The 11,964-nt window shown below is 40.2% G+C and overlaps 1 protein-coding gene across 1 annotated transcript in view; it reads right to left on the reverse strand.

The window, feature by feature from the left end:
- LOC106805053 overlaps positions 1 to 11,964 on the reverse strand; it is a 24,595-nt gene that overhangs the window by 7,269 nt on the left and 5,362 nt on the right. Inside the window, exons 3-7 of the mRNA XM_014806526.1 lie at positions 5,880 to 6,057; positions 5,171 to 5,329; positions 4,558 to 4,673; positions 2,589 to 2,706; positions 1,429 to 1,614 (exon numbers count right to left, since the gene is read on the reverse strand). Of these exons, the coding sequence (XP_014662012.1) occupies positions 1,429 to 1,614; positions 2,589 to 2,706; positions 4,558 to 4,673; positions 5,171 to 5,329; positions 5,880 to 6,057 (757 nt within the window). The remainder of the gene's footprint in view (positions 1 to 1,428; positions 1,615 to 2,588; positions 2,707 to 4,557; positions 4,674 to 5,170; positions 5,330 to 5,879; positions 6,058 to 11,964) is intronic.

An 11,964-nucleotide genomic window follows, 5' to 3' on the forward strand; every position in this document is an offset into this window, starting at 1 on the left:
GTCGTTCTTCTCTGACGCGTCATCCTCTCTCTCGGCGTCGTTCTCTCTCGCCGCGTCGTTCTCTCTCGCCGCGTCATCCTCTCTCTCGGCGTCGTTCTCTCTCGCCGCGTCGTTCTCTCTCGCTGCGTCGCTCCTCCCCGCCGCGTCTCCTTCACGGCGGGCCGCGGGCTGCGGTGGGTCGCCCTCTCGCGCACGGACCTTGCCGTTGGTCGGCTTTCGTTTACCGTTCGTGCGCCTGTATTTGTTAGCGGCTTCAGCCGTCTCGCGGTCGTCCATCTCCACACTGCTAGTCACGGCCTCCTCCTGAAGGTTGCCGCTCGCGCCTGACCGCGCCTGTTCGTCGATATCCGCCGACTGTAGGAGAAAACGGATAGAAATGCTCGATAGGCAATGCGCGATACTTTGATTAATGTCATTGGTTCATTGCTATTATATACTATAAATGCTACTAATAGTAGACTAATGTTGCTAGTCATGTATATAATAATGCTATAATAGCTACTATGTGACTATGATATCATCATGAGTGTCCTAATATAGACATCTATATTGATATTATAGTCTATTTTATGACACTCGTGATATCATGTAGGTTATTACATATCCACATACAGTAAATTTCAATGTTAATATTTGGGAGTGGAAGTTCGAGATGTAGCCTAGATTTGTTACTTCGGCATGTGATGGTAAATAAAGCAAACGTGTATACTCTCAATGAAACCATCAGAAGGTGACAAAGGAAAGACATGTTGAGCTTTTAAGGTGACAAAGGTAGAACATGACACGTTGTCACTCACAAGATGTGGTGGTGGCACAGGCAGGACAAGAAACGTGACGATGTGACACTAACAAGCCATATTTTGAGATGTGGATATGACACACGCAAGACATGGTATGTTGACATATCGTGGTGACAAAGGCAAGAATTAAAATTAACACGTTAAGATGCTATGGTGACAATGGCAGGACATATGTTGACACGTCGTTGTGACAAACGCAAGAATTAAAATTAACACGTTAAAATGTTATGGTGACAATAGCAGGACACGACAGTGAGACGTGACGGTGACATGGACAGGACATGACACATCCAGGTGACAAAATCAGCCACTAAAACCAACAGGTTAGGATTTATCAGTGACANTCCACCGCTCCCCCATCTATCACACCTATCACCACCGCTACCCCATCTATCACACCTATCACCACCGCTACCCCATCTATCACACCTATCACCACCGCTACCCCATCTATCACACCTATCACCACCGCTGTTGCGCGTAACCACTACCACAACTACCACCACCACCACCATTAACACCATTAACAATGGCACCAACAACAGCAAAAACAACAACAACAACAACAACAACAACAACGACGACGACGACAACAACAACAACAACAACTACAGCTACTACAACGAGCCTTCATTGTCGCTTTCTTCCATAATCGGAAGAATGAGCTTCCTTAGTCGGCGCCGGCGCTGCTGCTTCTTCTTCTTCTTCTTCCTGTGCAGCTGCAGGCCCGGGTTCTCCTGTGTTATGATGGATCGAATGCACTGCCTCACACGAAACCGGGCGATTTCCTGCAGAGACAGTGGCGCCACCTCCGCTGAAACACAAACACTTCGTACGTCACCTCGGGGGCGTGTACAGAGGGGGGGGGGTCCATCCCCCCCCCCCTGCTCGCGCAGAAAACGCATCTAAGGGGATCTAATTTCAAAAATTTTCTGAAAAACGTGCTCGCAAGTTTGGGTTACGGTTAGACCCCCCCCCCCTGGTACAAATCCTGTACACGCCCCTGCACCTCGTACATTTTAAAGTACTGCTGAGCTTAAATCTGGGGTGTCCCTGTTGGAAGCTACCAACCTATGGGTTCGGTGGGTTCATGGGAATTTTTTATTGCAAGAAAAAGATTAGGAGCACGTATAACAGCACAGGATGTTGTCTGTGACAATAAATGCTCTGAATGGTAGATAAATAAGTTCATCATCAAAATCGAATTAGGTCAAGGCTCAATGTGCCTAACACTTTTCTAAGTGATGCAATCCATGCAGGGCACGCGCCACCTTTTATCTTGTTTTCTGCAATTTCTCATGTGGCAGAGAATCATGAGGATACTCTAACACAGATGCATATAGTTAGGTTTGCAGTTCGCTTTTCACTAGCAGAACATCAGTGCGCAAAATTAGCGCTATATTGCCGGCGGCCGGCGGTTCAACGACCCATATAATCAGTCCACTTAGCCTATTCAAAATTTTGCCTGACTAGTTTTTATTGAGCGACTACTAAGGAGTAGATCATGTTCCAGCAATTCCTGCCAAACAAGTAGAACTCCACTGATAGCAATGAAATACTGAAAAATTATAAGTATGCCTAATAAACACAGAGCTAATACTTTTAATAATAATGGAATAAATTGAACAAAATTAAGGGCCTGTTCAAACTTGTAAGGGCCTGTTCAATTTGTCTAATGGCCTGTTTAAAATTTTGGGTGGGCCTGTTTACATTTTGGCTAATTTCATGCCCTGGAATATGCATTACTTGTTGCAGATAATATGCTCGTTTGTGGCATATTATACTTACGCAGCTCCAGACTTTCAAAGGTATTGTCATTGGGTGGTGATACAAGGGTTGCAAATGACACAGGGAGCACACTCCTGGTTTCCCAAGATGTCTGACTTTCTCTCCTTATCTGAACCAGCTGTAAACATGCATACATTCATTAGCACATAGACACATCAATCTGCAATAAATAGTAAAAAAATGAGGACAAAAATACCATTTTCATTTTGTTTATGTCATGACAACTCCACCTGCTACTCCTGCTGCTGCCACGACCACTGCTTATACCACTGCACCTGGTCTACTACTGCTGTTATCACAGCAGTAAGTTGCACTACATCTAATTTTTATTTGATTTGATTTTAGGCAGTTACAGTAACACTTTTAAATGATTTGTGTTTGTATGAAAATCTCTGTGAATATTTGCCTTGGTAAAACTTCTAAGCCTGGTAAAAAAAGCAACCTTGCATCAGTGCACACCAATGCATGCAGCTGCAGTTAACCCGTTAACGACGCTAGACAATTCCTGTTATGCTAATCAGACACGCAGGGATAACTTGCTTGGAATAACAGTGTTCCAAAGTGAGAGGATAGTTGATCAAAGATTTCTTATTCAATCAGCTTCAATGTCTGTCAACTGAGCACTGATGTCGAAATAAAACGAATTTGAAGAAAACTGAATTTAAAGTGATAGAAAATTAATATGGCATTCATTAATTATGGGTTGTTTGTCCCTCATTCTTTGCAAGAGGCAATCGTCCAGTTTGTGTAAGGAAATTCTCCGAAATATATATAATATGCCTTTTACATGGTGCTCATTCTTTTCTGATTAATTATTGCTTTTTTAAAGAGATTCTACATTCGGAATACTAAGATTGTGAGTGAAGCTGCCTGCTTTAATTTCCCCGACTTTTAGCACTCCTTTTCAGTTGCAACCTGATGATTTCAGATCCCCTCCTCGCTAAAATTACAAAGATTAGCATTTTAATATAGTTCTTCATATTGGTGCCACATTGTTGAAAGACAAATAAACAGCTAGACATCAGTGTTGTTGTCATGACTTATAGATTACACAAGATGTAAAAGATAAAATTTGAATATAATTAAATTCTACTCAATCATGCAGCTAACACTCTGATATGCAAGTAGATACGCATTTGCCAGTTCAGTAATTTGACTTATTAAATGCATGATTTTTAGTCTGAGACTCGAAATGTCTCAGTCAGTGCACACTGCATGAAGCTGAAGATTGAGGCTTGTTGCTGTGGCAATATAAGCAGTCTGTTTCATAAATGTCAGGGTTCATCAAGGCTACTTGGAGCAAGTATTTCTTGTGCATGCTGGACAGCCGGACATCTATTCGGAGGAATACACTATGATTAAAAATTTCACTTTATCCGTCTACTTGCATTAGATCAATTCAATCTGGCTTAAATTGTGCAGTGCAATAAGAATGGTTCTTATAGAATAGATCACATATCAAATAATTGAATATAAAGTTTCGATGCAACTATAGCATTGATATAATAACTCACTGCTGTCAGAGGTATAAACAGTAAATTACATTATGATACCCTAACATCACGTAAATATTCTTTCCCTACTATCAAGCCAACTGTAAGATAAAATATCCTTTCTTAAATTTAACATGATACGATACTAGCTACTATATATTGAAACCAAACGAGCGAACAGCGAGAACGTTTGACATTCAAACGGTGGATTCGCGACCACTATGAGTTGTCGGATTCCCCGAACTCATGAGGTTAAGCCTCTAATAAGTAATAAAAAAAATAAATAACAAAAATACTACAGTTTTCCACTCAGTGATGGTACGCGAATCGCTATGTCTATCAATAGACCAATGAAGCCAATGCCACTAACATGACAACTGCACAACTAATGCGCCTATGCAACCGCACTAATGCAACTATGCAACTTCTATGATGCTGCTGAATTATAACATGACGAAAAATATTAAAGGGCTCACCTGATCTTCGAGTGGCATAACAATGATGCCACCAACTTTGATAAGGTTCTTCATGTAGTTCTCGTGCTCCGGAGGGCAGGCCGCACCACAGTAAACCCGGTCATACGTACGGCAGCCTGTGGATGCCAGAACCACGTCATCAAGGCACTTGCTTAGTCACACCCTCCTCTATTCCATAACTACTCCACAAGCAACACGCAGAGTAACGTACATGATGTAATATCGCTCATAGGGTCTATGTCCCCCAGGGTACTGCCGGAACGTACCCTGGTAACTACCTGATATGGTTAGGGTTAGGGTTAGGGTTAGGGTTAGGGTTAGGGTTAGGGTTAGGGAGTAGGCATAGGTGACTCCCTAGACTCGTTAGTGGAGTGAGCGAGGTTTGGTCCGGCATATTAGATAGTACCAGGGTACGTTCCGGTATACCGGACCGTACCCAGGGTACGTTTCGGCAGTACCCTGGGGGACATAGACCCTCTCAGCCAGAGTAACATACATGATGTAATATCAATCGCGTGAACGCTGCCCCAGAAATAAACCTACCCGAAATCATCATCGTCTATAACTTATACTATAAGACAATAGCACTTGACCACGCCAAACACTCGCTCACCCGAATTTAGCTGGAGACAGTTGCCCTTCACGAATCTCGGCTCACACAGGTCGTAGCAGTCGAAGAACTTTCCTTTCTGTCTGAATAGATCCAACTTTTGCTTGGAATAACCAACGACATCGTCGTGAAGCTCAATCCCATGGTTTATGCCATAGGGACCTGCAGGACAGTGTGCCATTACCATTAACATCCGCGCGTAACGCTATTGGCTGTACAACATCGGATTGGGAGAACATTACAGCGACCTTAACGAGTACCAATAGAGTTATGGGGCAGATATAGTTTTGCATGATTCCATTTGGGACCCTGGTGGCACAGTCAAATCGATATGATGTACATATAGCAAGTATAATATGTGGGCTTATATAAGTCGTGCACAGTCAAACAAAACGTGTGCCGCGATTCGTATTCCATATGGATCTACATAAAACGGCTACTCCAATTACGTTTGAATAATTTATTCTTTACCCACACAAAAACGGTTCCCCCGTGATTCATCTTCCATGTTCCAATAGGAAGCAGTTGCTAAGGAATTCACATTTCATACGTAACAACATGTAACGATTCGTACATGTATTGCGTTTCATAAATATACACCGTACGCCCACATTACATGGTCGCTAATTCTCAGTTTCATATTCATTACAGTATTTACCAACTAGGTAACTGCGTTGCTACACACATGCCCGCTGCCATAACTCTTGCTCACCTATTACCAGTCCGACCATGGTGCTGAGGTAACCCGTTCCACTGCCCAGGTTCATGAACGACATGCCTTCCTCCAACTGCAGTGCCTCCATCACCTCTGAATAGATGCAGGGGGCAGATAGGTGTATGTTGCCGTGCTTCCACGCCAGGTCTTTATAGGCATTGTCACGAAACTCATCCTGCAAAACAAACAAACGTGGACAAATCAACTGACACGTCGACACCGGCAGCTCTTTCGCGCATCGGCGTAATTTATGGTATGTATTTTGTAGCAAACCATACAGTAACTGTCAAAACCCATATTATATTATTACATTTAAAGTGATTACGTCTCGAATTTTCTATGGTCAAATTTGTAAAATTTTTGTTGCCATTTTTTTACATTAAAAGTAAGAACTAACGGGACTAAACGTATCGTCAAATTCTTACCTAATGAGATTGTTTCTCAGCTAGTTAAAAGTAAAAAAAAACCTGGACGATTTGATATTAGTGTTAATAACATTAATTGCTTGCTATGGGCTATGTATGCATCACGAGTGTATGTTCACATCGAACAATATAGTAAAATAAGAAGTATAATGCAGCAATTTAACCATAAAAAGTGATCAGAATTAATTACTTATATTTTGTGAAAAAGTAGAAATATATTTTTTAGTTTTAACTATTTACGGTGACGTAATCACTTTAACAATATAGATAAGTTACAGAAATCCGTCACATCAAAAGCATAGCAAGTATGGCTGCTTAATATACTTAATACTTGACATGGCATAGTTAATACGCTCTTGGTCACGTGCACAATTGTTTCGGCTAGCTTTCGTGTCTATACCGCCTACATGCCTAACATGCGTCATTGGTCAACAAAAGTTACTTTGGCATTTCTTCACGCAAACTATACTTCATTTATTGATGTATTACGACTGCAATCAATGTGTGCAGCAGATTCGTTTATGTAGACACGGAATTTATGCTGATAGCTCGTCATGTTCAATTCAATTGGTGCTCGTTTGCAATAGTCATATATTTGCTGGTTTTCCATTCTGAACTTCATTTGCACTTGCTCGTTTACCCTCCCATAATGCACAACACACGAGCAAACACTTAAAACGCATGTTTACTCAAGTCGAGTCTAGCATAAAGAAAACCTTGCGAAATACAGCAGCAGAGTAAGATTGAAATTAATTTTCTTGCTTCCAGTATATATTCAAAATGCTTGCCACTTCATTTCTCACAGTGGAAGAAGAGTGATAGTGCCTTCTAGAATCTTCAAGCATGATCAACGTTTTTCTGTTTTCATATAAATTAAAATTTCGGTCCCTGAAAGAGATCAGCATGTATCATATGTATTTAGCACTGCAGAATAACCAAAATTGGTTAAAAATAACGATTCCCATACAGACACACAAACACACCCCGCAAAATTAAAACATAAATGCAAACGTAATATTCCCTTATGCGCACACCAATCAACAATGGACTGTTTGACGAGAATTTTATTCTGAAAAATGCAGCAATAAAGCATGCAGTACGTATAGCTATAGTTTTATTGTTGGTAAATATAATATGTGCTTTTTGCATAGATGCATGTAACATACGTAGATTGTAAAGCTTTTCAGATATTCTGTCTCAATGATTTGTCAATAATGTGAAAAGTGATTAAATCAAGTTGGAGAAACTTACTCAACAAACACCACTATAGATTACTCAAATTATAATATAGCCCATCACAATGGTATAAGCATTCTTTAACAAGGGTTTGTAATGAGTATTCATGGATCTCCCAGGGCAGTTTAGGTAGTTGTGGCAGTTAGGTAGTTGGTTGGAAAAATAGCTCGTTTTTATATTTTGCTCATTTTAAGTAGTTCCCAACTAAAACATCCCAACTTTATTTCCAATAATGTATTCAAACAGCACAAAGAGAGAACGTGTCGTCAATGGTGGTGGCGGGGGTGGATGGTGCAGGCAGTGATGGTGGCAGGGATGAGGTAGAGGCCATGTCGGTGGTGGGGAGTGCTGGTGCAGGCAGTGGTGGTGGTTGGGAATGGTCGTGCATGCAGTAATGGTAAAGGTGAGGGGTGTGGAGACAATGACGGTGGTGAGGACCAGTGATGCAAACAGTGATGGTAGTGGGGAGGTATGTGGAAGCAGTGATGGTGGTGTGGAGGGGTGTGGAGGCGGTAATGGTAGTGGGGAACAGTTATGCAAGCAGTGATGGTGGTGTGGAGGGGTGTGGAGGCGGTAATGGTAGTGGGGAACAGTTATGCAAGCAGTGATGGTGGTGTGGAGGAGTGAAGAGGCAGTGATGGTGATGGAAAAGGTAGTACAGGAGATGTTATGAAATTGGGGTAGGACAATTAACATCCTAATGGAATTCAGTAATGGTGGCGAATGCAGCACACATACATCCTACCAACTTTAGTAACGCTTACGATTAAGGTAGGGAAAGGGTAGGCCTATAGCTTTAGCACTACATAGTTTCCATCCTTCTACTTCTTTTACTTTATAGGCTATTACTCACATATCTATATTGCATAGCAGTGGTGTCAACAGTGCCAGACCTAAGGGTCAAGGTCAAGCTTGTACGTGCTATTATAAACTATTTATACAGCCTACAGGTATACACCTTATCTTGGTCAGTCCATTACCTTAATTCAGACGTATGGTGGCACGCTCCATTTTTAGTTTTAATGACTGCACATCAGTTTTTATTTTGTCAAATACAGCAATTGTGGTTTTTATATAGCTGCATGTCTCATGTTTCTTGTTGGTCGTACATACTGAACTCTTCTCTCCCTAGTTATGGGAATCATTATATTTTATGGGTCTCGTCATGGTAGGTGTTATTTGACAGTTAATGAGTTATTCGTGTCGTATTTTGCTTTCAATCACATTACCTGTACAAAAACATATGAAGGCCACAGACTAGCAAATTCAATAGGCAGCGTTGAAAATCTCACTGGAAAAATACTTAACAATCAGATGCGCAGTTACTGGGGGTTCTATAACCATATTATGCGACGTACGATACTGTCATTTACTGATAAACAGATGATCTTGGTCGAGGTGCGCTTAGACTATCTTTGGTAAACAACAAGTACAACGACGCCCAAGACACAACATAAACACTTGCAATTACACTGCTTATAAATTCCGACTGCTCATTTAATCACCCAAATCTATACTTATGTCGACCAGTTAAGTAAATCATTTGTCTGACTTTTCAAGACGCATGACTTACCGACGAAATCAGATTGCGTTACGACGTTTTCCTCACATCTCAGACAAAAACATGTAATACGTACAAATGGCTGCACGTGACGTCAAAAGCATAACACTGCGTTTGCATTCTGGGATATTATTTCAGCTGATGCGTCACACGTACACGTGACGGCAGTAATCGCCGCTATCGATAGCCGCTATCATAGTGCAAATGCACCGGTGACGCTATATTTGATACTATCAGAGTGCATAATAGAGATCTCTATTATGCACTCTTGATACTATATATGCAGACATACATTAATATTATAACAGGAGTGAATCATAATAGATTATTCACTAGAGTATTTATTAGATTATATATTAGATTTATTTTTATTCACTCCTGATTATATGTATCTAGAGGGGGGGGGAACGGTATTTTCGGGACGTGGGATTGGCCATTTTAATTACCTGGGAACTGGGAAATGTCCAGATAATTTTTCGCCGTGATTCAGGGAACAGAAGTCCATCGGGACGTGGAAAGACCCTCTAAAATTGTCTGGGATCTGGGAAAATTGTGTCAATTCGTCGGGATTTCAATTTCTGCGCTAATATTTATTTAATTTATTAATTTTTTTATTAATTTATGCCAGATAAAATATAGTATGTAAATATTAGTATTTATATGTAGTGTTTGAAAACCTAAACTACTGAATTTCCTGAAATAATGTCTACATAATTTCCTGGGAACTGGAATTGGGATTTTATTTTACTGGCGCACGGAATATGGTGTTTTTTGGCTGGAAAGTGGGAATGTACCCCCCCCCCCTCCCCGTTCCCCCCTCTATCTACATTGCAGAGAGGGGCCTGTCTAATAATAACGAGGCCAATAATCGCGCGTAAAAGACATACTAACATTTCGCTGCAGTTTTCGCATTATTGCAGACATTCCCATATAGCAGTAGTAAATGTGCATAGGCGTAAAGCAATCAGGTGTCCCTAAAAATAAAATTAATGTTAATTTTAAAATATTTGTTTTTATTTCGGTTCAAGCATACATATAAGCATAACTCAGTGATCTGATGGACGTACGTCGAACACCTTTGTTGCGATTCTTTTAACTCTAATGAGTTACCATATATTACTGATATATAGCATAATATAATAAAAAAATTACATCTTATTATATTGTAACAAAGCAATCATTATATATGATGCGTGCACGTGGGAACTTTACATTTCTGTTTACAATTAAAAATTGAAATTCGCCTACTCATTGAATAGGTGAACAGACCAACTTTTGATCCGATTAACCCGATTTTGCGTCGACCTCGAATGTACTCCCTGGCGAACGAGAGAAACTACGCTGCATACTGCCCGTTGCCACGTGTCACGTAAAACGTACCCATACGTACGTACGTAAACGTACGTATAAAAAACGACATTTTGCGAGTGAAATTTTCTTCAATTTTTTACAAATGTAATTTGGTTAGAATCTCGTTTAATAGGGGTGTCTCTAACAAGGAACAACCCCGGATGAACGCTCCTTTTCTGGAAATGTCTCATACCCGGAAAACAAAGTAAAGGCGCCGACAATCCGTCAATACGAAGACTCGGCGATCCAGCATTGCAGGGATAATTAAATTTGGCATATATTTATGAACAAAAACAATGCCATATTTATTTGTTTGAATTCGGGGTCGTAATTAGCTTTCATTATTATTATTATTATTATTATTATTATTATTATTATTACTACACTACCACTATTTACTACTATACTACTACCAACTACTACTACTACTCCCTACTACTACTACTCACTAAACTCACTCACTACTACACCTACTACTACTTACTACTACTACTACTACTACTACTACTTACTACTACTACTACTACTACTACTACTACTGACTACACTACTACTATACTACCACTACTATACTACTACTGATACTACTACTATACTCTACTACTACTACTACTACTATACTACTACTATACTATTACTGTTGCTGCTACTACTACTATTATTTTATTGTTTTATTTTTATTATTATTAATAATTATTATATATTTTATCGTCTACCTCATGAGAGTTAACTAAAAAAAAAATAAATTTTGGTAATGACCGTAAGAAACATGACTCGCCCACGTTTCCCCACATAGCACAGGTCGATCTTGGATTAACAAACACCCGCCGCGAACGCCTGCGAATTTCACAGGTCTGTTTTCGCGATCTCATCGAAGCTTTTATTTTCATGTTCATAATCGACTACCCAGACATCTGATGTACGCACGGGGTGAAGTCCTGTAATTTAGCCGTAGTTGTGATTGTGCAGCTATATGTAGCTCTCGGATATATTGCGTCCGAATAAGCCTGTCTACTGATTATACTGTCGTTCTGGACACGATAGTTTTTCTACAGAAGCGACTGAGGCAGCTAGTAGCTGCACATTACCCGCGCCACACAATTTGCAGTAAATGCGTGCAATTCAGACTCGATGGAGCGTACAAGCGGCTAGATATATAAGTTGATTCGATGACTAGATCAAAGCTCGTGAACGTGCAGCCGCAAGAGACGCTTCAATATGTTTTCCAATAAACCTCGGTGATGATTCTGCCGACGCGTGTAAAACTATAGAGATATGATGATGATGATATATAGAACATTCGTTCGTTTGACTATATGTATTGATGATAGCAATGGTTCATGTGCATTTACGCCAACTGCACATCGTAGCTACATATATTATAATATCACCCTATATATGATATACTAAATATATTATATTATATATATATCAGGAGTAGATAATAGGGTTATTATCTACTCCTAATATAATATATATATATACTGATATCATAATAGTATACTATATA

Source organism: Priapulus caudatus, unplaced genomic scaffold (genome assembly GCF_000485595.1).
Source record: "Priapulus caudatus unplaced genomic scaffold, Priapulus_caudatus-5.0.1 Scaffold98, whole genome shotgun sequence".
Lineage (NCBI taxonomy): Eukaryota > Metazoa > Priapulida > Priapulimorpha > Priapulimorphida > Priapulidae > Priapulus > Priapulus caudatus.